The sequence below is a fragment of the Suncus etruscus genome, chromosome 19 (assembly GCF_024139225.1).
Source record: "Suncus etruscus isolate mSunEtr1 chromosome 19, mSunEtr1.pri.cur, whole genome shotgun sequence".
Classification (NCBI taxonomy): Eukaryota; Metazoa; Chordata; class Mammalia; order Eulipotyphla; family Soricidae; genus Suncus; species Suncus etruscus.
The window spans coordinates 11,507,994-11,532,325 of NC_064866.1; the positions used below are offsets into that span (position 1 = coordinate 11,507,994).

Genomic DNA, 24,332 nt, shown 5'->3' on the forward strand with positions numbered 1-24,332 from the left:
CGCCCCACCACGCCCCTCCCGGCGCTACCGAGGCCCCCTGGTCAGTTTCAGCCTGGGACATCGGCCGAGCAAGCTGCAGGCAGAGGCGCGGAAGGTACCCCGGGTTCGAATCGGGGGGCTGCGGGGCTGCCTGCGAACCCCACTTGGGGCCAGCACTTTCCCGCTTCTCTGCCGGGCTCCGGGAGCTTGGGGAGCCGGCCCGGGACTGGAAAGGGGCCCGTCCGGAGTGCCGATCGCCTTCCCTCGGCTTGGGGTGGGGTCGGGCTGCAGGTTCGAATCCCGGGCCCGGGCCTAGGAATGGCGGGAAGCAGGGCGGGGTGTGGCCCGGAGGGGTTCGTCCGGCTGTGGACACCGCCCTTAGACGGTTCCTGGAGCCCAGCCGGGGCAGGAGAGGGAGTTGCGGGGGAGCCCCAGGGTGTCTGGGATGATCCATGCACCCCCCCAGCATAGTCACCCCAACTTGATCGGGTACCCCGGGACCCTCCAGGCTGCCTCCAGCCCTGGCTCTGGGTTCCCCATACCTCCCCTGGACCTCGGGATGGGCAAAAAGCTCTAGGCTCAGAATTTGGGAGGATCCTGGCTAGAGGGGTACTCTGGGATCCATTCTGGGAGGACCCCCCTGGCTGGGGGGCTCCTGCTGACTTTGCCTTCTTGACCTTAGGCCCAATGGCCTGCTGAACTCTCTGGGCTGGGCCAGGAAAAAAACTCAGTAAAACCCAGGTCGATTGGGCCCGGAGAGATAGTACAACGGCGTTTGCCTTGCAAGCAGCCGATCCAGGACCAAAGGTGGTTGGTTCGAATCCCGGTGTTCCATATGATCCCCGTGACTGCCAGTAGCTATTTCTGAGCAGACAGCCAGGAGTAACTCCTGAGCAACGCCGGGTGTGGCCCAAAAACAGAAAAAAAAAAAAAAACAAAAACAAAAAAAAAACAGGTCGATTTATGCCCTTGCCCCAAAGTTTGGGCCTGTCCCATGCCAACTAGAGAGCTCTGCAGGGCAGGGAGAGCCCCCCTCCCATGTCTGGCTGCAGGGTGCCCCCCACTTCCACTCACCCTCAGACCCTCTCCAGCCTAGTTGGTCACATTTATTTATGGGGGCGCGGTTTGATCCCCTGGCGTCCCAGATGGTCCCCCCAAGCCAGGGGCAATTTCTGAGCGCTTAGCCAGGAGTAACCCATGAGCATTTATTTATGGGGGGATATGGGAGCTTGGTTACCCAAGATTGAATTCCCCTCCGGGCACTCTTCATTGGAAAGTTGGGGTCCATTTTTGGGGGGTGGGAAGGGATCAGCCAACAGGGGTGAATGAATGCCTGACTTGGCTTGCTTTTGGGGTGGATTTTCAAGATGAGCCCCCATTTTTTTTCTTTCGGGTGAGAAGAATGTGTTTGTGTAGTTTCGATCCCAATAAATTCCCTCTGACTTATGTATTTCCCCTCACTCAGTTGCGTGCTTGCGTGTGTGTGTGTGTGTGTGTGTGTGTGTGTGTGTGTGTGTCTGTCTGTCTGTCTGTCTGTCTGTCTGTCTGCCTGTCTGTCTGTCCAAGAGGCATAGAAAAGGGGCCCCATCCAAGAAGAAAGGGCGCCTGGAACTAGAGTATTTGTGTCCTGAAAGGCCCAACGACAGCAAAGAAAGGCCAGGGGAGGCGGGTGGTAGTGGGTGGCTCTGTGGGAAGTTAAGCCGCCCTGTTTGACAGGATGTGGGACAGAGAGAAAAAGCCTGGTGTGGAGCTGAGATCAGGTTACCATCTCTTTTATTTCTTAGCTACTCCCAGCCTGGTGGGTGCTGGGATAGCCTTTTTTGGTGGTTGGGGGGGCTTCTCCCAGCCCAGCTCTACCCCTTTCTCCTTCCCAAAAGTGTGGATGATGACAGAGCCGGTCCCCATCTCTTCCTCCTACTTGCCGGGCTCCACAAGGCCTGGAGGCTGGAGGTCAGGGCCTATGCCCAGGGCAGAGGAAGTAGGACTGGGGAAAGAGTAGGGGGCTTGGGAAGGTGAGGATGATCGGGGCAGATTTAGGGATCCCCTAGACCCTGGGCAGCTGAGCCCTGCACCCCTGAGTCATCGGGAGGGGTGAGAAGGGGTTGTTCTGGCTAGTCCCCTGTGGCTTCTTCTCCGCCACCCTGCTGTGATTCCCTACAGTGTATTCATTGTCCCTGCTTGTGGCTGAGTGGCCCAGGTGGAAGGGCTGGGGGTGGGAGCTGCCCAAAGGCAGGCTGTGGGCACAGCAGGGACTGAGCCTCCTTTGTGGGCCTTGGGGGGCTGGGTGGGTGGGCCAGGGAAGCCACTGGCTGCTGCCATTGCCTGTCTGGGCTTCCCTGTGCAGCTCTGTGAAAGCGATGTGTACAAAAAAACATCACGCTTCCCTATCCCAACCCTTCCTGGACACCCCAATTTTTTTAGTTGGTCCAAATGGAAATCGTAGCAACTACCTGCCTTTTGGTTTCTTGTGTGTTTGGGCCACACCCAGTGATGCTTGGGAAGCAAACCCAGCCTGCCTGCATGCAAAACATGGAGGGCTGAGGGCTCTCGGGTGCAAAGACAGTTTCTGGCCAAATGCCCAGCATAAACACATCTTGGAGTTCCCTCTCACGTGCGGGGAGGTGGACACGACTTCGGCTCACAGGTAGTGTTATAGGTGAGGCTTCAGGGATACCAATCTAATCCTGATAAATGAAATTAGACTCACTCCCTTGATGGGTGTCTGGATCTAAGCAGAGTACATGGGGCCAGAGAGATGGCACAACAGTAGAGTATTTGCCTTGCATGCGGCCAACCTGCTGAGGAACCCGGTTCGATTCCTGGCATCCCTAATGGTCCCCCAGCCTGCCAGGGTGATTTCTGAGCGCAGAGCCAGGAGTAACCCCTGAGCATTGCTGTGTGTGGCCCAAAAACCAATCGATCAATCAATAAATAAACTTAAAAAAAAAAAGGGCAGGTACCGTGTACTTGGTGCTGAAATCAAGTTCATGGCAGAGCGGGGTACAGACATGTTTGGTTCTGAATTCTGAACAGCCTTCCAGTGGACCAGAAGCTGAGAGCTGTTGCATGGATTTATTTGGGGGTGGCCAAGTGGGTTGTTCTTTGATCTCCTGCTCTGCATTCGAAAACCATCAGAGTCCCTGACCCGTGTTAGGAATTTCAAGCTCCAATGCCTCCTTGAACAATTGGTTCTTGACAAAAAACATGCCCAAGCAAGCCCTCCTTTTTTTCCCTTTCCTCACCCTTTTTGGATGCTTCCTTTATCAGAAAAGTGGAAGGCAGAGAAATGTTCAAACCTGGCCGTTTTCCTTAATATCCCCTTCCTTGTCCTCTGCCAGCCCCTGCCATGGCTGCCATCCGCAAGAAGCTGGTGATTGTAGGGGATGGAGCCTGCGGGAAGACCTGTCTCCTCATCGTGTTCAGCAAGGACCAATTTCCTGAAGTCTACGTCCCCACTGTCTTCGAGAACTATATCGCTGACATAGAGGTGGATGGCAAGCAGGTGATATATTTTCCTAGGATGAAGGTGGTCTGCCTACCTCGCCCTACTACCTTTTGTCACTATTCCTGCTGGGTCCTATGACAGTTAGAAGGAAAACTATAGGGGCTGGAGAGAGAGAACAGCGGTAGGGTTGCGGCCAGCCCAGGAGGGACCCGGTTTGATTCCCGGCATCCCGTATGGGCCCCAAGCCTACCAGGGGCCATTTCTGAGTGCATAGCCAGGAGTAATCCCTGAGCAGCCGGGTGTGGCCCAAAAACCAATCAATTAATCAGTCAATCAAGAAATAAAGTTTTTAAAAATATTTTTTTAAAAATGGAAAGGCCAGAGCAATAGCACAGCAGTAGGGCATTTATCTTGCACACAGCTGACCCAGATGGACCTCGGTTTGATCCCCGGCGTCCCATATGGTCCCCCAAGCCAGGAGTGATTTCTGAGCATCACGGGGTGTGGCCCCTTACCCCCCAAAAGGAAAACTGTAGCTAGGAAATCTTGGGCGGTGGGGAGCATACCCAGCAGTGCTCAGGAATCACTCCTGGCTAGCTTAGAATGACCATATGGGATGCTGGGAATCGAACCCAGGTCGGCTCTGTGTAAGGCAAATGTCCTAGCCCTGTACTATCACTCTGACCCCAAAGGAGTGTTTGTTTCGAGGGGATCCTAGTCCCACTTCTTTCTTCTTTTTTTGTTTTTTTTGTTTTTGGCCACACCGGTGACGCTCAGGGGTTACTCCTGGCTATGTGCTCAGAAAACGCTCCTGGCTTGGGGGACCATATGGGACGCCGGGGATCAACCAAGGTCCATCCTGGGTCAGCCACATGCAAAGCAAATGCCTTACCACAGCACCACTGCTCTGGCCCGCAGTCCCACTTCTTGGCTGGGTGTGGTGAAGTGAGCCGAAGTGATAGGCCTTATACCTGCGGAGGCAGTGCTGTTTGGACCTACTTGATGTGTTCAAGGGACCATGCAGTACCAAGGATCAAATGTAGGGTCTCATGTGTGCTTGGCATGTACTCCCACCTTGGATCTCTTCCATGCCTCTCACATGGTTCTGGGAGAATTGGAACTATGTCACTCTGGGGCGGGACTGAGGACCTTGGTGTGCAAGCATGAGCCCCCAGATTCTATCCCTGGCTCCACATGGTCCTGAGTGACTATGAACCCCTGGGCATGGCCCCTATTTGGATAAAGTAACTCTCGAACTGCACAAAGAATGAAGTCACAGGGTTGAAAAAAACCCACTTGACTCATGCTGGTACAAGAAGCTCAGTCCCCAAAACACAGGTGCTTAGTAGATCCGTGCTTAGGAGCCCAGAGCTTTAAGAAGCCTCTGCAAGGCCAGAGAGATAGCATGGAGGTAAGGCGTTTGCCTTTCATGCATAAGGTCATTGGTTCGAATCCCGGCATCCCATATGGTCCCCCGAGCCTGCCAGGAGCGATTTCTAAGCATAGAGCCAGGAGGAACCCCTGAGCGCTGCTGGGTGTGACCCCCCAAAAAAAGAGAAGAAAAAAGAAACCTCTGCAGGGCCAGAGAGTTAGCACAGCAGGAGGGTATTTGCCTTGCATACAGCCAACCTGGGACAGACACAGGTTCGATTCCCAGCATCCCATATGATCTCCAGAGCCTGCCAGGAGCGATTTATTTTTATAAACTTTATCCATTGATTGTTTTGGGGGTCATACCCGGCGGCGGCATTCAGATGTTACTCCCGGCTCTGCACTCAAAAATCGTCCCAGGTTGGAGCTGAAGCAATGGTGCAGTGGTAGGGCATTTGCCTTGCACACGGCTGACACAGGACGGACCACAATTTGATCCCCCAGCGTCCATATGGTCCCACAAGTCAGGAGCCATTTCTGAGCGCATAGCCAGGAGTAACCCCTGAGTGTCACGGGGTATGCCCAAAAAAATCGTCCCTGGCAAACTGGGGGACCATATGGGATGCTAGGATTCGAACCTCTGCAAGGCAAACACCTTACCACTGTGCTATTGCTCCGGCCTCCCAGGAGTGATTTCTGAGCACAGAGGGGGGAGTAACCTATGGGTACTGCTGGGTGTGACCCCCCAAAAAAAGCAATAAAGAAGCCTCTGCATGTGGCCAGTGGGGTGCTGGCTCACTTTGCCTCTGTGCTATGACAGGTGGAGCTGGCACTTTGGGACACAGCCGGCCAGGAAGACTATGACCGCCTTCGGCCTCTGTCCTACCCAGACACCGACGTCATCCTCATGTGCTTCTCCATCGACAGCCCTGACAGCCTGGGTGAGGTGGGGCAAGAGCACAGTCAAAAGGGAGAACCCCTGGAACCAGTTGGCTGGAAGGAACTTCAGTGGGGGAACAGGAATCCTGTGACCGAGTTGGGATCGGGGACTTGGAGTGGGAGGTGGAGGAACTAATTGTCTGAGGCACATGTGTGATGGGTTTGCAGAAAACATCCCTGAAAAGTGGACCCCGGAGGTGAAACACTTTTGCCCCAATGTGCCCATCATCCTGGTGGGAAACAAGAAGGACCTTCGGCAGGACGAACACACCAGGAGGGAACTGGCCAAGATGAAGCAGGTGTGGCACTCTGGGCCTTGGGGAGGGTCCTCTAGTGACTGGACTGACTCCCTCAGGCCATTAGCTTGGGAATCTTTCCCCAGTTTTTGTTTTTTTTTTTTTGGGGGGGTGATCTGGGTCACACCAGGCATCGCTCAGGGGTTACTCCTGGCTCTATGCTCAGAAATCGCCCCTGGCAGGCTTAGGGGATCATATAGGAAGCCGGGATTCAAACCATCATCCTTCAGCATGCAAAGCAAATGCCCTACCTCCATGCTATCTCTCCGGCCCTCTAGTTATTTTTGGAGTTGGAGCAAATCAGATATTTCCCATCTTAGTCTCTACAAGGATGGAGGTGGGAGAGACTAGTGGGCAACTGGGAGAAAGGCCAAGGGTTAGCTACTTCACTGGGAAAGCTATGTGGCTTGTTGGCTGAAGGACTCATTTTTATCAAAGAGTTGCCAGGGGAAAGAGGGAATTATTCAGTCAGGAAAAAGCACGATGAAGGGGTCAGAGCAGTGGCACAAATGGTAAGGCACCTGCCTTACACGCACTAACCTAGGACAGACTGCTGGTGTCCCATATGGTCCCCCAAGCCAGGAGCGATTTCTGAGCGCAGAGCCAGGAGTAACCCCTGAATGCCGCTGGGTGTAACCCAAACCGCCCCCCCCCCCCCAAAAAAAAGTGACCCTTCAGCCTTCCACCCTGACTTTTCACCTTTCTGTCTTCCCAGGAGCCAGTTCGATCCGAAGAAGGCCGGGATATGGCCAACCGCATCAGTGCCTTTGGTTACCTCGAATGCTCTGCGAAGACCAAAGAGGGGGTGCGGGAGGTATTCGAAATGGCCACTCGGGCTGGCCTCCAGGTCCGCAAGAACAAGCGTAGGAGGGGCTGCCCGCTTCTCTGAGATTGGTTCCCCCCAATTTCCCTCACCCCTCGATAATAGACAGGAGGGTCTCGAAAGCCTCCTTTGCCCCCATCTCGAATTCTTATAGGGTTCCATGCCAAACACACCCACTCTTTCAGTCCCCTCCAGCCAGCCCAGGACTGCATGGCACCTGCCCAGCTCCCTGACACCTCTCTGGGCAGTTGTCGGCCTTTCCTTGCATCCCTTCCAGACCTCTGGGAATGGAGGCCTCTGCCCTAGCCAGAGATGGGGATCTGGACCCCCCATTGGCCTTTCTCTGAAGAACCACACACCAGCACTTTATACATGATCTTCTGGCTCTAGCAATGCATGGGAGGAACTTGAGGACAAAACAGAGCCCATTCCTCCCCTGGCATGGGCAGGGGCCTGGTGTAACCTCTAGCTCTTTCTAATAGGAGGTTTGAATAAAATCTGCAAAGCTCCAAGGCACCAGTGGTCTTTTCTGGTGGTCCCTTCTGGGCCTTGTTTGTTTGTTTTGGGGTCACACCCAGCATCGCTCAGGGGTTCCTCTTGGCTCTACACTCAGAAGTTGCTTCTGACAGGCTCGGGACCATATGGGATGCTGGGATTCAAACCACTGTCCTGCATGCAAGGCAAATGCCTTATCTCCATGCTATCTCTTCAGCCCCAACCTTCTGGGCCTTGAGTGAGTTTGAGGCCCAGCTCATTTCCAAGGGGGCTGGCAGGGCTGGCCCCCACGTCTAGGCAGGCAGGCAGGGTGGAGACTGCTCATGGATGAGATCATGCCTGGCTCCAAGCCATGGAGGCGGGAGAGAGGAGTGGTCCAAGGCTGGGGCTAAACTTAGAAGCCTGTGGGTGGCGGCCCTGCCATCTTCCAACTGGTTTTCTCCTCTGGACCCCAGCAGAACTCTTCCCCTCCCCACAGTCCCTCACCCCCAGATCAGAGCTTGGGGGGAAGCTCAGGAAACTGGAGGGCCAGGCAGAGGAGACATAGAGGCTGGGGCACAGGACAAAATTTTGTTTTCCATTTTTTTTTCTTCCTCCCACTCCCCCCCCTCCCCAATTATTAGCAGCAGCTTGACAAGTCACTCTCCCCAGCAGGAATGGCTTGTGCTATAAACTCCTTCCTTCCCCTCAGCCTTTGGGCCATTGCTTTTGGGGGGGGCCACTGGGTGGGTGGGGTGCTGGCACAGGGTACAATGCTTAAGGCTTGGATGGCACTAGAAGGCTGGCGCTGTCTTCAGAGCTCATTTCTCCACTCTGGCTCCACCTGCACAGACAGGCTGTCGTCCCCGTCCCGTTCTCGGGGCCCTAAAAAAAAGTGGGTGAGTCCCCCTGCCTCAGTTCTTCCCTCCAGCCAGCCCTCTTCCGCTGCTCCCCTTGATCCAGCCATACCTGAGGTAGAGGCGCTGAGCTTGCTCAAATCTTCAAGTAAGTTCTGTCCCTGCTGCAGGTCCACTTTGGCAGGGAAGGGACACCCAGTATACCCCCCGTTTTCCTTACAGAACTCCAGGAATCTAGGGGTGGAGGACAGGGACAGAAGCCTGGAGTGAGGATTCACAGCAGCGGAGTTTCGGGGGGCTCCAACCTGGGCCCTAGGCTGCACCTCTGGATAAGCTGCCTGTTGGGTTACTGTGGAGAAAGTTAGAACTGAGCCCAAATGGGGCCCCTCTGGGAAGTAATATGTCATCAGACCCCCTCTACTCGACCATGCAGGTGGCAGGAAAAGTGGGGGGTTTGAGGGGGACTCACGCTTTCCAGTCTCGATCATGGCCCAAGAGGAGGGGATTGCCCACAACGATGAGCAAGGCCTTTGCCCGGGTCACAGCCACATTGAATCTCTGAAAGGAAGAAGCAATGTAGGTCACTGCAGGAAAGGCCCGAAGGAACTAGGGTTCCGGTGTCCCCAGCAAGCCTCCAACCTTGGGGTTCTTCAGGAAACCCAGGTTAAAGTCCAGATCCATTTGGACGAAGTTCTGGCTGCTTCGCACGGTTGAGATGATGATGACGCTGCGCTCCTGACCCTGGAACTCTTCCACAGAGCCCACCTGAGGGAGAGGCAGGGCCTTGAGTGGGGTTGGGGGGGGGGGCAGAGGGGAGAAAACTCTACCTTGATAATCCACTGGAGCAAAATAGGAAAACATGCAGGGGAGGAGCCCTGTAATAGGCATAGGGGCTGGGACTCTGGGAATCCAAGGACATAGGATAAGATAAGCACTGGAGTTTTGTTTTGTTTTTAGGGCCATACCAGGCAGCACTCAGGGATTACTCATAGCTCTGCACTCAGAAATAACTCCTGGCGGGGCCGGCGAGGTGGCGCTAGAGGTAAGGTATCTGCCTTGCAAGAGCTAGCCAAGGAAAGATCGTGACAGTTTGATCCCCCCTGGAGTCCCATATGGTCCCCCCCCCAAGCCTGGGGCAATTTCTGAGCGCTTAGCCAGGAGTAACCCCTGAGCATCAAATGGGTGTGGCCCGAAAAACCAAAAAGAAATAACTCCTGGAAGCCAGAGCGGTGGTACAAGCGGTAAGGGGTTAGGCGTTTGCCTCGCATGCAGCTAACCCAGTACTAACTGAGGTTTGATACCCCAGCGTCCCATATGGTCCTCTAAGCCAGGAGCAATTTCTGAGCACGTAGCCAGGAGTAACCCCTGAGTGTCACCGGATGTGGCCCAAAACCAAATTAAAAAGAAAAGAAAGAAAAGAAATCGCTCCTAGCAGGTTTGGGGGATCATATGGGATGCCGGGGATCAAACCTAGATCCAGCCACATGCAAGGCAAACACCCTACCACTGTGCTACCACTCCGGCCTAGTATTGAAGTTTTGTTTTTCTTTAAGTGGGTAGGCACAAAGTTGGTGCTCAGGGTTTACTCCTGACTCTCTAGTCCGAGATCCAACCTAGTAAGGCCATGTGCAAGGAAAATGCTTTATTCGACAGCCTATTTTATTTCTCTGGCCAAGTCCAACCCTGGCCCAGAACCAGGCCTCTAGCTGGGAACCCGACTGAGCAGATCACCTGAGGCGCTGTAAAAAAATCCCTGTGCCCTGGCTCTGCCCCCAGATAACCAGCCTAATAGCTGGGCGGGGCGCTGGCACTAGGCAAAACTCTCCAGATGATTTTTATCTGCAACCAGCATGCAGAGTCAGTCGTAGAGCTAGTGGCTGGTGCAGAGTGTGGGCAGGTGAAAGGAGGGTTGGTCCCAGGAGTTTGGACTTTATCCCTAGGTCATAGTCCACATAGCAACCCAATCCCAGGGATCTCTGTTTGTGATCTCTGATTGCAAACACTGCAGGCTTCCTGCTCCCAGTTCAGCCCTCCAGGCTGGGATCTCTAGGAGGGAGGGAGGGCCCAGGGAAGCCCAGTTCTCGGGTAGCTAAGGGGGAGGGAGAGGCCTCAGGAAGTGGGCAAATGCGAGGAGCCCCAAGAGAGGATTTGAAAGAGTTGAAGCCAGAGAGAGCTCAAAGAGTTGAGCATATGCATTGCATATGGTTTGATCCCTGGCACTGCAACACGAGAGTGACACATACCCCCCCCCCCAAGCACAGAGCAGAGTGACCCCTTAGTACCACCTGGTATGGCCTCCAAACCCAAACTTTATTATTTTGGGGGGGCCACACCCACCGGCACTCAGGGGTAACTCCTGGCTCTGAGCTTAGAAATCACTCCTGGGGGACCAGAGAGATAGCATGGAGATATGGCGTTTGCCTTTCACGCAGAAGGTCGGTGGTTCAAATCCCGGCATCCCATATGATCCCCTGAGCCTGCCAGGAGCTATTTCTGAGCATAGAGCCAGGAGTAACCCCTGAGCACTGTCGGGTGTGACTCAAAAACCAAAACCAAAACCAAACAAAAAAAGAAATCACTCCTGGCTCTGGGGACTATATGGGATGCCAGGAATCGAGCCAGGTCTCTCTCCCTGGTCGACTGCATGCCAGGCAAATGCCATACCAGTATGCTATCACTCCAGCCCCAACTCTCCCTGGTCGACTGCATGCCAGGCAAATGCCATACCAGTATGCTATCACTCCAGCCCCAACAAAGCCAAACTTGAACACAAGATGCTATTACCTTCAAGTCCTTGATGTCATCCATTCCCCGCAGTTCCTTGTCCAGTTTAGTGATGCAATACCGGATTTTTTCCACCTGGAAGATGGACACAGGGTCCTTCCTTCAGTCATGTCTCCCTCCTGGCCCCAAGGCAGAAGGGAACCAGGTAGGACTCTGAGCTAATACCAGAGCACTCAGGCTAGAAGAGACCCAACTTCCTCTGCAGGCCCTCCCAAGGGGCTTGGCAAGGGACCCCAAAACTCAGGGGCTGACCTGCTTCCGGTATGGAGAGATGATGCCCACATTCTGAGGGTTCAGGCGACCTTTGCCTTTTTTGGAGGAGGGTGCCAAAAGCTGCTTCAGGTAGGCAACCACCGTGGAAGCCTCTTCGGGGTTGAAGAAGGAAGGACTGTTGCCTTCTCGTTCGTCTTTGCCCATGACACCATGGAAGATGATGGGGAAGCCCTGGCCAATGGAGGGCAAGTGACTCTCAGCAGAGTTTCTCTGCTGGCTGTCCCACACCACAGATCAAGCCAACCCAAGTAGGGTAGGGTGAAAGGCCAAGAAATCAAACAGGGGTGGGGGGGGGGGCTCCAATCCAGTTGCACCTTCCGAGGCAGACCCTCCCAGTGGCAGAAGCGTTCTCGGTCCATGAGGTTGGCAAAGGCCTGCAGCTCCTGCTCATAGTAGAGCTTGTTGGGGATATCCAGGATGTCTGGGTGAGACCTGGCACAAGGGAAGAGCCAGACAAGGCACTGGAGGACTCTGCCTTGTCCTCAGACCTCCCACCTCAACCTGCTCTGGGCCCCAATATCTTTTTGCCTGCTGTACCCCCAGCCATCTCCTGTACCAGTTATGCTGCCTGGCACAGAAAGCACACCCTGTCCACAATTCAGTAGACTCATTGGGTGAGAAAAACTATTGGGAACCCTTCCATTTTGCCTATGAAGTCAGTACAAATACCAAGCACTATTAATGGGCTTTCAACAAAATTTGATGATCTTTACTGCTAAAATATAAGTCGTGGGGCCAGAGCTGTGGTTCAAGCAGTAGGGTGTCTGCCTTGCATGCGCTAGCCTAAGACAGACCACAGTTCAATCCCCCCAGAGTCCCAAATGGTCCCCCAAGCCAGGAGCGATTTCTGAGTGCTTAGCCAGGAGTAACCCCTGAGTGTCACTGGTGTGGCCCAAAACACAAACAAAAGAAAGTCATAGCACATTGAAAATGTAAGATAGAAGATGCAACCTCCTAACTTTGGAACATGCCTGTAGGAAAAATGAGAACTATGATGTTAGAATTTGAGGACAGTGGTGGGATTGGTGTTGAAATAGCATTTGACTAAAATTCAGCTATCAATCTCACTTTGTAAGTCACAGCTCTCTTATTCATTTGGGAGGGGGAGGGTTGGGCCACTTCTGGCTCTGTACTTAGGAAATCACAATATGAGATGCCAGGGATCGAACCTGGGTCAGTTGTGTCCAAGGCAAGCATCCTACCCACTGTATTCTGTATTATTGCTCCGGTCCTTAGCACAGTTTTTTTGTTTTGTTTTTTTTGTTTTGTTTTTGTTTTGTTTTTTTTTTGTTTTTGGGTCACACCCGTTTGATGCTCAGGGGTTACTCCTGGCTATGCGCTCAGAAGTCGCTCCTGGCTTGAGGGGACCATATGGGACGCCGGGGGATCAAACCGCGGTCCGTCCTACGCTAGCGCTTGCAAGGCAGACACCTTTCCTCTAGAGCCACCTTCCCGGCCCCATTAGCACAGTTTTTTAAAAAAATTAATTTTGACAGGCTAGAGTGATAGCTCAGCAGTAGGGCATTTGCCCTGCATGCAGCCAACCCAAGTCTGGTCCCCGGCATCCCATATGGTCATTTGAGCCTGCCAGGAATGATTCCTAAGTGCAGAGCCAGAAGTAACCCCTAAGCATCACACTGGATATGGCCCATAAACAAAAACAAAACAAAACAAATATATATACAAGTTGTAAAACAATAGCTAATATTTCTTGTAGATTTAGCTAAAGTAGAACTGAAGAACATTTTATGAACTTTCGGCATAAAGCTAAAAGGTCTTTATTTATTTATTAATTTTTGGTTTTTTGATCATACCTGGCACACTCAGGGGTTACTTCTGGCTCTATGCTCAGAAATCGCTCCTGGCAGGCTCAGGGGACCATATGGGATGCTCGGATCCGAACCACCAACCTTCTACATGCAAGGCAAACCCCTTACCTCCATGCTATCCCTCCGGCCCCTAAAAGGTCTTTTATATTGAGTCAGATAGGGCCTAGAGAGAGCTCAAATGGCTGAGCACATGCTCTGTATAGGAGAGACTAGGATTTGATTCCTGGTACTGCCAGATGTGATCTAAAATCCAAAAGGCAACAATCAGGGCCCGGAGAGATAGCACAGTGGCGTTTGCCTTGCAAGCAGCCGATCCAGGACCAAAGGTGGTGGGTTCGAATCCTGGTGTCCCATATGGTCCCCCGTGCCTGCCAGGAGCTATTTCTGAGCAGATAGCCAGGAGTAATCCCTGAGCGCCACTGGGTGTGGCCCAAAAACAAAACAAAACAAAACAAAAAAGGCAACAATCAATTTACAACTCTTAATTTCTTACTCCTTGGATGATTTGTTTGTTTGTTTGTTTTTGGGTCACACCTAGTGACGCTCAGGGACTGCTCCTGAGCTATGCGCTCAGAAATCACTCCTGGCTTGGGGGACCATATGGGACACAGGAGATCAAACCATGGTCCTTCCTAGGTTAGCACAGGCAAGGCAAACACCCTACCACCTCCGCCACCGCTCCAGCCCCTCCTTGGATAATTTAGTAACATTATCTGGGACTCGCAGAGTCAAATATGAGCAGCCATGATGAGGCCAGTATCTAGCTCAGTATCTGCCTTGTATCTAGCTCAGAACCCTTCTGCCTCACACATCCCAGACCCAAAAGGCCAGCAAGATGGAAGATATGTGCTTACCTGTAGTTGCGTAGCAGCTTGGTGATGAACTGGGAGTTAAAGCCCTCTGAGTCCTTCTTGTAGAGGGGGTTGTAGGTGAGGAGTCGCTCCAGTAGGGAGTACCCCAACCCATGCTTCTGGGCGAATGGGGATCGAAGCACGGGTCCCAGCTGCCGAGGGTCTCCTGCCAGCACCAGCTGCCCCCCTGGATCGCCGGACTCCTTGACTGCCAGCAACCCTGGGGGAAAGTAGCTTCCAGTCTTCCATGCTGGATCTCAGGCAGGGTAGCCCACCCATAACTCGCTCTGAGTTCCTTACCTGCTATGGCCACCAGACACTCGGGCTCCATAGCATGACCGGCCTCATCGATGAAGATGTGGGTGAAATGGTCGATGGGAAACTCGGCCGAGACCAATCTAAGATGGAAGGGGACAGGCAAGTGAAGTGAGACCAGGTATGGAAGCATCCCACTGTTTTGTTGTGGTTTGTTTTATTTTAGGGCCACACCTGGTGACGCTCAGGGGTTACTCCTGGCTCGGGGCTCAGAAATCGCTCCTGGCTTGGGGGACCATATGGAAAAGCAGGGGGATCGAATTGCAGTCTCTCTCTGTCTGCTCTCTCTGTCTCTGTCTCTCTCTCTGTCTCTGTCTCTCTGTCTCTCTGTCTCTCTGTCTCTCTCTCTCTCTCTCTCTCTCTCTCTCTCTCTCTCTCTCTCTCGTCTCTCTCTCTCTCCCTCTCTCTTACCTGCTGGCCGTGATGAGGGTAGTAATTAAGACTCGGTACTCCTGCAGGTGCTTCTTGGCAGGAAACACAAACTCTCTGTTCTTCTCATCCCAGTTACAACAGGGCTGTGAAGGGAGACAGACACATGAGCCCAAACTCTCATCTTTCCTTTAGCTCAGGGACACCAGGGGACAATCAGACTGACTCCCCTCTTTCCGAGCAGGGAAAGAAAAGCCCAGAGAGGGTGCTGACCCTTTCTGGCCATACAGTTAAACAACAGAGTCCAGGGCCAACGTCCAACCCAGCTTCCCCCAAGACACCCCCCTGCCCCATCCCAGAACCTTTCAAGCTTTCCCAGACACCTTGATGTCTTCAGGCACCAAGCGGATGTCCCTGCTGGGGGCCAGGAGGCGGTAGATAGATCTGGGGAGGTGGGCCTGGAGCCGCTGGCAGAGGAGGTCAGCCCCTGAGTTGGAGGGGGCGCAGGCCAGGATATGGGCTTGAGGTAAAAGCTTTACCACCTGCAGGGCAGAGGTAAATTTAGTGGGCGAAACTGAGGTTGGCACAGGTAGGTGCTCTGTAGTCAAGAACTTTTCAAAGGCTGTTTCCGAGTCCCAACATCTGGTTGGGGTTGGGGGGGAGGTCAGGTCAAGGCTTAGGCCCCACCTGCTTGATGGCTTCCACTAAAGTGACAGTCTTGCCAGTCCCAGGGGGGCCAAAGATGATGTAGGGGGCCGGCCGAGTGGTGCCCCGAACAATGTGCTTCAAGGCCTGCAGCTGTTCAGGGTTTGACTCCAGAGTCCGGTCGTACAAGCTGGCAGGAGAGGTATGAGGGGACACCCAAATCATGCAATGCTCTAAAAGCATGCACCCTCATGCTTCCCCCTTCCACCCAGCCATTCATTCTCCCAGGACCTCAGGAGCACCCTGGCCCACCATCTTACTTGAGAGTGACATCGGGGGGCAGCAGGGGGACCTCGCGGGCCATCTTAGGAAAAAGCACAGGCTCCAGGGGGAAGTAGCTCGTCAGATCTAGGGCCCGGTGCTGCACCCGAAGAGGTTGGCGGTTAAAGGTAAAGTTCACATTGAAGGTAAGTCCATTCACAAAGCGGTTCAGAAGGCTGAGGTGGAACGAGACAGAATAGGGGAGCATTTTGTGAAAACCACTCTCCTGAGTTCTCCCTCTCCAAGATCTCCAGGCTAAGTACCCGCAAAACCCAAGCTGCAAAAAAGCATCCCTTGAGGCAAAGTATCCCAGCCATCCCTGGGGGTTCCACTCTTCTCAACAAACACATCTCCCTTTCCCTAGCTTCAGAGACACCTTTCCAGCCATTAAGGGCCCCCCCCCCCAAAACACACCTCCTAGGAAAGCTCAGCTTGACGTGCTCCAGCTCCACCCTATGCACATAGCCCTTGTAGGTGACCAGGTCTTCCAGATGTGACTCAGCGGACAAAACTGCAAACAGGTGGTCTCCCCGGAGCACTGAGGGGCGGCTCTCAGCCACCCCAGGAACCTACAGGGTGTGAACAAAGATGATTATCTATTCTCCAGAAGGCTCGGGAGACCATATGGGATGCCGGGATTTGAATCACTGTCCTTCTACATGCAAGGCAAACGCTTTACCTCCACGCTATCTCTCTGGCCCCTGTAATTTCTTTTAAAAAACAAAACAGGGACCCAGAGAGATAGCACAGCAGTGTTTGCCTTGCAAGCAGCCGATCCAGGACCAAAGGTGGTTGGTTCGAATCCCGGTGTCCCATATGGTCCCCCGTGCCTGCCAGGAGCTATTTCTGAGCAGACAGCCAGGAGTAACTAACCCCTGAGCACCGCCGGGTGTGGCCCAAAAACCAAAAAAAAAAAAAAAAAACAGGGGCCGGAGAAATAGCATGGAGATAAAAGCATTTGCCTTGCATGCAGAAGGTCGGTGGTTCAAATCCCGGCATCCCATATGGTCCCCCGAGCCTGCCAGGAGCGATTTCTGAGCCTATAGCCAGGAGTAACACCTGAGCACTGCCGGGTGTGACCCAAAAAACAAACAAACAAACAAAAAAACAATTGGCTGAAAGTTCAAAGTTAAGATATCAGCAAGGGGACTTCTGAGAATCCTGTTTATGGGTGATTGTCCTTCCACTGTAACTTTACCTTGTCCTCTTTCTTTGCATCTTTGTACTCATAATAAAAAATAAAAAATTAAAAAAAATTAAAAGGGCCCGGAGAGATAGCACAGCGGTGTTTGCCTTGCAAGCAGCCGATCCAGGACCTAAGGTGGTTGGTTCGAATCCCTGTGTCCCATATGGTCCCCCGTGCCTGCTAGGAGCTGTTTCTGAGCAGACAGCCAGGAGTAACTCCTGAGCACCGCCGGGTGTTGCCCCAAAACCAAAAAAACAAACAAACAAACAAATAAATAAATAAACAGGGCCCGGAGAGATAGCACAGCGGCGTTTGCCTTGCAAGCAGCCGATCCAGGACCAAAGGTGGTTGGTTCGAATCCCGGTGTCCCATATGGTCCCCCGTGCCTGCCAGGAGCTATTTCTGAGCAGACAGCCAGGAGTAACCCCTGAGCACTGCTGGGTGTGGCCCAAAAACCAAAAAATAAATAAGTAAATAAATAAATAAATAAAAATAAAAAATAAAAAAATTAAAGAACAATGGGGCCGGAGAGATAGCATGGAGGTAAGGCATTTGCCTTTCATGCAGAAGGTCATCAGTTCAAATCCCGGCATCCCATATGGTCCCCCGTGCCTGCCAGGAGCGATTTCTGAGCATGGAGCCAGGAATAACCCCTGAGCACTGCCGGGGGTGACCCAAAAACCACAAAAAAAAAAAAAAAAACACTTTATTGACTGATTGGTTTTTGGGCCACCCCCAGCGGTGCTCAGTGGTCTCTCCTGGCTCTGCACTCAGAAATCGCCCCTAGCAGCCTGGGGGGGCCATATAGGATGCCGGGAATTAAACCAGGTCTCTCCCAGGTCGGCCGCATGCAAGGCAAAAATGCCCTACTGCTGTGCTATCTCTCTGGCTCCTGCCTGCAATTTCTTGTTCAAGGGTCAGAGAGATAATACGGGAGTTAAAGGCAGTCACTGACTGGGTCAGTCAGGACTGACCTTGGATCAGTCCTCATCACTGCTCAGGACTTTGCCAGGAAGTCACCCAGGAGTGAACCCTAAATTCAGAGCAGGGAGTAGCCCCTAAGCACTACTAGATTAGGTGTGGCCCCAAAACCCCTCTGAATAAATAAAATTTTGTTCAGGGTTGGGGAGAAAGCATGGTGGGCTAGAGAACACTGTTGGCATGAGGAAGGCCCAGCTTTAATCCCCCGTCCTATAAGGTCCCCTAAACTTTGAGAGGAACACCCAGCAGAATGCTGGAAGGAAGCAGTAGTTGATCACTGTTGGATATAGGTAACCCCCACCCAGGCCAAAATAAACTCTTGTTCAAGATGGAGCCGGAGAGATTGTATTGGAATTAATATGTGTTAGATAGAGCCAAGCAATAGCACAGTGGTAAGGCATTTGCCTTGCATGCGGCCCACACAGAATGGACCCCAGTTCGAATCCCCGAATTTCATATGGTCCCCTGAGCCTGCCAGGAGCCACTTCTGAACACAGAGTCAGGAGTAACCCCTGAGCGCAGCCCAGGTGTGACCCAAAAACCAAAAAACAAACAAAAAAAAAGTGACTGACTCCAGTCCTATCCCCAGACACCACATATGGTTCCCCAGGACCTCCAGGAGTGACCCCTGAATAATGAATAATTATGAACCATGAATAAGCCCTGAATAACTCAAGCTGTGGCTCAAAAACATGGAAAAAATTATTCCAGAAGTAAAATCTATGCCTATTCTGTATCTAGTATAGTTTAATCCCCAGTGAGCTCCCCTTCACTCCAAAAATGAACAGAAAACAAAATGAAGATCTTCTAAAATGAAGTTGGTAGGCTGAGCACATACGCTGCATCTGGGAGCCCAGGTTGGGTCCCCAGCATTGCATATCCTTCCCCAACTCAGTTTTGAGCTGGGAGTAGACCCCAAAACATTTTTTGTTTGGTTTTTGGGTTACACCTGGTGACGCTCAGGGGTTACTCCTGGCTAGGCGCTCAGAAATCGGCTCTGGCTTGGGGGACCATATGGGACGCCGGGGAATCAAACTGTGGTCCATCCTAAGTTAGTGCATACAATGCAAAAACCCTACCACTTGCACCACTGCTCCAACCCCCAAACATTTTTTTAATTACCTAAAAAAGCAATGAGGGAGATCAGAGAGTAGAGCATACAGTTAACACAGGTTTGCTCCCCAGAACTTTATATGGACTCCCCCTGCCCCTTCAGAACTGATCCCTGAGCGCAGAGACAGGAATAACCCCATGAACTCCCAGATATGGCCTCCAAACCAAAACCAAACAAATAAAAACCCAACTTAATTAAGGTTGATGAAAACACAAGGGGAATGAGTCATACTCTAAAACTGACGTAGTAAGAGACCCCATAATGTGATTGGCTGCAGTTCTTTTGTTAAGGACTATGGGGGAAAAAATTACAGGCCAAAGATGTCATTGAGGAATACTTCAGTTTTGTTTTGTTTTGTTTTGTTTTGTTTTGGGCCACGTTGGCAGTGGCGCTCAGGGGTTACTCCTGGCTCTGTGCTCAGAAATCGCTCCGGGCAGGCATGGGGGTCGATATGGGATGCCAGGATTCAAAACCACTGGAGGCTGGGAAGAGAGATAGCCGAAGAGATAGCACAGCTGTAAGGCTTTTGCCTTGCATTTGGCTGATATGGGAGGGACCTGGTTCAATTCCTGGCATCCCATATGGTCCCCCAGCCTGCCAGGGGTGATTCCTGAGTGCAGAGCCAGGAGTAATCCCTGGGCACTGCTGGGTGTGGCCTCCCAGAAAACCAACCAATAAAATTAAAAAAAAAAAAAAAAAAAAAAGGTGGGAAGAGTTCCACAGACAAGCTGGTCTAATGCTTTGCTGTGCCCAGGATGGCGAGGGACTACTCACAGCCACACCAAGATGACAGCAAACTAAAACCGGGATCTTCCCCTGACACAGTGTGCCCTCTCTGCTCCTGCCTTCAGCAGCAAGCTCAATACCATCCCCCCTGGATGACGACTCTGGCAGCACTGCCCAGCTCCTGACCTTTAGCGTAAGTAGTGGGGGTCTCTTGTCTGCCGGTTCCCAGGTCATGGGCACTGACTCCAGGTCATAGTGGCGGATGTCATGCTCCATCTGGAGCTCCTCCAGGTGCAGCAGCAGATGCAGCTTCTCCGCATAGTTTCGCCACCTCAGAGTGAGCTCCAGGCGGGCCCTATAGAGAGGAAAAGGCAGGTCAGGCCCCCCACCCCAACATCTACTTTCTGGCCTGCACAGCTCTGGGGTGTTTCCCCAGAGGAAAACACAAAAGTGGGTATACACCAGAGGAAGGCCCTCAACTTTCTCCCTCAATCACCTCCCACATGTTGTGCTGCATCTTGTAAGTCAGGAGTTCATGCACAGAGGTAAGTGCTCAACCACTGAGCTACCTGTCCAGCCCTGGCTCTGCCTTCATGCTGTTGCACCATCCTCCTTTTCTTCAAACCCAACTTTTTTTGGGGGGGGGCGGTCACACCCAGTAGCACTCAGGGTTACTCCTGGCTCTATGCTCAGAAATAGCTCCTGGCAGGCTCGGGCCACCATATGGGACGCCGTGATTTGAACCGTCCTTCTGCATGCAAGGCAAATGCCCTACCTCCATGCTATCTCTCCAACCCCCAGCTCTCCACTATAGAGGAAAACCTCTTCTTCCTCCTTACCTGCTCCTGGCCAGCATGCTCTCAGCTCACTTTATCAAATGCTACTGTCTTCTCAAATATCCCCTGCTTCTAAGGTGCGTGCTACTGTGGAGAAGCAGCCCAACCCAAGCTTCTGTCTCCTTTTCTTCCTTCCTCACACTTATAATTTTTTTTTTTTTTTTTTTTTTTTGGTTTTTGGGTCACACCTGGCAGTGCTCAGGGGTTATTCCTGGCTCCAGGCTCAGAAATTGCTCCTGGCAGGCACAGGGGACCATATGGGGCGCCGGGATTCGAACCGATGACCTCCTGCATGAAAGGCAAACGCCTTACCTCCATGCTATCTCTCCGGCCCCCTCACACTTATAATTTACAAGTGTTATTTGTCTGAGGACCAACCATACCCGGCAGTGCTCAGGGGTCACTCCTGGTGGTACCTGGGGAACCATATGGGATGTAGGGAGGATCTCCCAGATGGCCACATCAAAGATCAGTGCCCTACACACTGGACTATCTCTATAGCCCAAGGTAATTATTTGTTTATTTATTTATTTATTTATTTTTGGTTTTTGGGTCACACCCATCAGTGCTCAGGGGTTACTCCTGACTCTATGCTCAGAAATCGCTCCTGGCAGGCTCAGGGGACCATATGAGATGCCGGGATTCGAACTATCGTCCTTCTGCATGCAAGGCAAACTCACTACCTTCATGCTATCTCTCCGGCCCCAATTATTTGGGGGGGGGGGTTTGGGATCATACCCGATGGCACTATGCTATCTCTCCAGCCCCAAATATTTATTTGGAGGGGTTGGGTTATACCCGATGGCACTCAGGGGTTACGCCTGTCTCTGCACTCAGAAATCACTCCTGGCAGGCTCGGGGGACCATATGAGATGCTAGGATTCGAACCAGGATGGAGACTTTCGCAGTGAGGTGACTTACTTGATCTCAGCGACCTCCTGGGGAACAGTGAAGATACTCCTCTGCAGGTTGGGAAGCAGCTCCCGGAGACGAGGGGGTGGCAGGTAGGCCCCTAGTGGCCGAGTGAACTCCAGGTCATAGCCTATAGCACTTCAGGAGGTGGGGAGAAAAGTGATCCCAAACAGGCCCCTTATTCAGAGAGGCAGACAGCTTCTCCCTCCAGGTTGTACAAGATCCACCGGAAGATCAGTGTAAAGAGGGATCTCAGCCTTTACCACCAAAGTGCATGGGGCTGTGGGCACCAAGCTTGGATTATTCTTTTCAGAAAGCACAAGATTTAGAAATATGCATGTAACACGGATATGTATGTAAATCACAGGTGTCACTAGAGGGAATGGGGAAACAGGTAAAGACTGAATATGTGACTTCTACCATCTAGCCATAACCAATGTTGACGCTTTATTTATTTATTTATTTATTTATTTATTTATTTATTTACTTATTTACTTATTTATTATTTTTGGTTTTTGGGTCACACCCGGTGGTCCTCAGGGGTTACCTCTGGCTCTACGCTCCCAAGTCACTCCTGGCAGGCTTAGGGGACCATGTGGGATGCTGGGATTCGAACCAGGATCCATCCTGTGTTGGCCATGTGCAAGGTAAAAGCCTTACCGTTGTGCTACCACTCCAGCCCCTGACACTCTTCATATATTGCCTTCTAGACTTTTCCTCTGTAGTATGGACAGACACTTAACTGTCATAGAGGACTATGATACCCTCTTTGCTATATATACCCTTATACCCAACTAAGATAAGACTACAAATCATTCTCACACATTCAAGAGCATCTCACTGGCCCATCACTCACTCACACATAGACACACACACAAACACACTGAGAGCATCCAATCTTCTGAGCATGCTCTTTGTTTTAGCTATATCACTAGCCCCACAGGTACATTTTCTGCATCCCTTTATCCACACACATACTTTAAAATTTTTTATCTAATTTTAAAATAAAAAATTTTCGGGGCCAGAGCGATAACACAGCAGTAGGGCATTTGCCTTGCATGAGGCCAACCCTAGATGGACTCTGGTTCAATTCCCAGCATTTCATTTGGTCCCTTGAGCCTGCCAGATGCTATTTCTGACTGTAAAGACAGGAGTAATCCCTCAGTGCTGCTGGGTGTGACCCAAAAACCAAACCCCCCCAAAAAAGCACCCACTCAGGCCATTTCAAAATGGCTACCCTGTTGATGTGTGAATGGTCTAAAGTACTGGAGTGAGATCTCCAAAGATTGCAGAAAAGCCAGCATTACTAGAGAAAATATTGCTAATATCTCAGGGGCTGGGGAGGTGGCTCAGTGGGAAAGCTCTTCTTTGCATATGTCAGATCTTTTTTTTTTTTTGGTTTATTTTTTGGGGTGGGGTCATACCCAGCAGTGCTCAGGGGTTACTCTGACTCAGTGTTCAGAAATTGCTCCTGGCAGGCTCAGGGGACCATATAGGATGCTGGAATTCAAACCGGGGTCCATTTTGGTCTTGGATTGGTTGCATGCAAGGCAAATGTCCTACCACTGTGCTATTTCTCTGGCCCCTATATGTGACATCTTGGGTTCAGTTCAAGTCTGGCACATACATGGCTCTGCCCTTCCCTCTCCCCGCCCTCCAGCCCTGGATCTGATCTGCAATGCAGAAAAGGGCTCTGACTACTGGCTGTGCTGTGTTCAAGGACACAGAAAACATGTGCATTGAGATGTAACTTACCGGTCGGGTTTTTCTCCCTCTTCTATCCGTGTGGTGGTTACAGGGTTTCGAGGGATCCGGGTCCGAGTGAAGGGGGTTGTAGGCTTTAGCTGAGCAGCCAAGGGACTGTGGGCAACACCAGCCAAAAAGCGGGCCACATAGAAAGTGCCAGCTCCCTCGGAGTTAGACTCTTCGGGGGGCCCCATCAGCTCCCAGAGCACTGTGACCGGAAAGTAGCCCACAAAGCTGGTCTTACAGTGGACACGAAGCTCGAAGCTTTTACCTGGGGGAGGAAAGTTGGGTGAGCACCCCAAGAGCTGCTAGTAGAGTTGCAGCATGTTTGCAGGAGCAATAGTTCTTTTAGGGTTAAGTCCCTCAACCACAAAGGCATGTTCTTTTACTTTTGTCTTTTTATTGTTTTCGGGTCACACCCGGTGACTCTCGGGGGTTACTCCTGGCTCTGCGTTCAGAAATCACTCCTGGCTTGGGGGACCATATGGGATGCCGGGGATCGAACCATCCTAGGTTAGTGCATGCAAGGCAAACGCCCTACCGCTTGCACCACCGCTCTGGGCCTAGAAGAACTTGCTTTTGGAAATCCACTTACCAGGGCCCAATGGGCAGGGAAGTTCCTCGTCCGCATAGAAGAAGGTAAACTGTGGGATCCAGCAGAGAGGGAAAAGGTGGGTCAGGGTGACGGTCTGACTTCCCCCGTTCCAAAGTCTCAAAGTCAGCACCACCTCGCAGTCCACATCCAGGCTGATGAGGAGCTGTCCGTCAACATCTTCATGGGGTCCCAGGACCTCCACATCCACGCCGTGTTTCCCATGAAGGTACTGGGCCCTGGGCCAGATGGAAAAAACACAGCTTAAGGGACCCAACCCTGTACATAGCCCAACCCAGTTCAATCCTCAACATCACACATCTTTGTGCACTGCTGGGAGAGACAGATTCCTGTCCCCAAGCACAAGGTTAGGAGCAGTCCAGAGCACTGTGGACAGGGTCCAAAACCTCTCTACAACCCAAAATGGTACTAGGAAGAGTGCACATCAAGGGAGAGGTAGGGGCATGATGGTAGAGATTTGCCTTGCATGTGGCTGACCCAGGACTGAGGGTGGTTCAAATCCCAGAATCCCATATGGTCTCCCGAGCCTGCCAGGAGCTATTTCTGAACACAGAGCCAGGAGTAATCCCTAAGTGTCACTGGATGTGGTCCAAAAACAAAACAAACCAAAACAAAAGGGACAAGTAAAGTTGGGACTTGGGAGGGTT

At 52.1% G+C, this 24,332-nt stretch overlaps 2 protein-coding genes across 2 annotated transcripts in view; one reads left to right on the forward strand and one right to left on the reverse strand.

The window, feature by feature from the left end:
• The first annotated feature begins 58 nt into the window (after positions 1–58).
• Positions 59–7,365, forward strand: RHOC (ras homolog family member C). Its single transcript, XM_049765816.1, has 5 exons — positions 59–94; positions 3,318–3,481; positions 5,616–5,736; positions 5,903–6,033; positions 6,746–7,365. Exons 2-5 carry the CDS (start codon positions 3,326–3,328, stop codon positions 6,917–6,919), a joined length of 582 nt encoding a protein of 193 aa, XP_049621773.1. The 5' UTR covers positions 59–94; positions 3,318–3,325; the 3' UTR covers positions 6,920–7,365.
• Positions 7,366–8,114: 749 nt separating this feature from the next.
• Positions 8,115–24,332, reverse strand: part of MOV10 (Mov10 RISC complex RNA helicase) — a 29,154-nt gene continuing 12,936 nt past the window's right edge. Inside the window, exons 3-20 of the mRNA XM_049765838.1 lie at positions 23,668–23,903; positions 23,082–23,343; positions 21,336–21,464; positions 19,765–19,933; positions 15,986–16,140; positions 15,571–15,747; positions 15,293–15,440; positions 14,989–15,147; positions 14,648–14,751; positions 14,222–14,319; positions 13,925–14,141; positions 11,556–11,673; positions 11,221–11,412; positions 10,969–11,043; positions 8,824–8,949; positions 8,654–8,742; positions 8,297–8,418; positions 8,115–8,212 (exon numbers count right to left, since the gene is read on the reverse strand). Coding sequence (XP_049621795.1) covers positions 8,142–8,212; positions 8,297–8,418; positions 8,654–8,742; positions 8,824–8,949; positions 10,969–11,043; positions 11,221–11,412; positions 11,556–11,673; positions 13,925–14,141; positions 14,222–14,319; positions 14,648–14,751; positions 14,989–15,147; positions 15,293–15,440; positions 15,571–15,747; positions 15,986–16,140; positions 19,765–19,933; positions 21,336–21,464; positions 23,082–23,343; positions 23,668–23,903 — 2,647 coding nt within the window. The 3' untranslated portion in view covers positions 8,115–8,141. The remainder of the gene's footprint in view (positions 8,213–8,296; positions 8,419–8,653; positions 8,743–8,823; positions 8,950–10,968; positions 11,044–11,220; positions 11,413–11,555; positions 11,674–13,924; positions 14,142–14,221; positions 14,320–14,647; positions 14,752–14,988; positions 15,148–15,292; positions 15,441–15,570; positions 15,748–15,985; positions 16,141–19,764; positions 19,934–21,335; positions 21,465–23,081; positions 23,344–23,667; positions 23,904–24,332) is intronic.

Coding starts and splice junctions, on each gene's coding strand:
- RHOC (XM_049765816.1), top strand. CDS start 3,326: ATGGCTGCCATCCGCAAGAAGCTGGTGATTGTAGGGGATGGAGCCTGC. Junction 3,482..5,615: donor TAGAGGTGGATGGCAAGCAG/GTGATATATTTT, acceptor GTGCTATGACAG/GTGGAGCTGGCACTTTGGGA. Junction 5,737..5,902: donor CGACAGCCCTGACAGCCTGG/GTGAGGTGGGGC, acceptor ATGGGTTTGCAG/AAAACATCCCTGAAAAGTGG.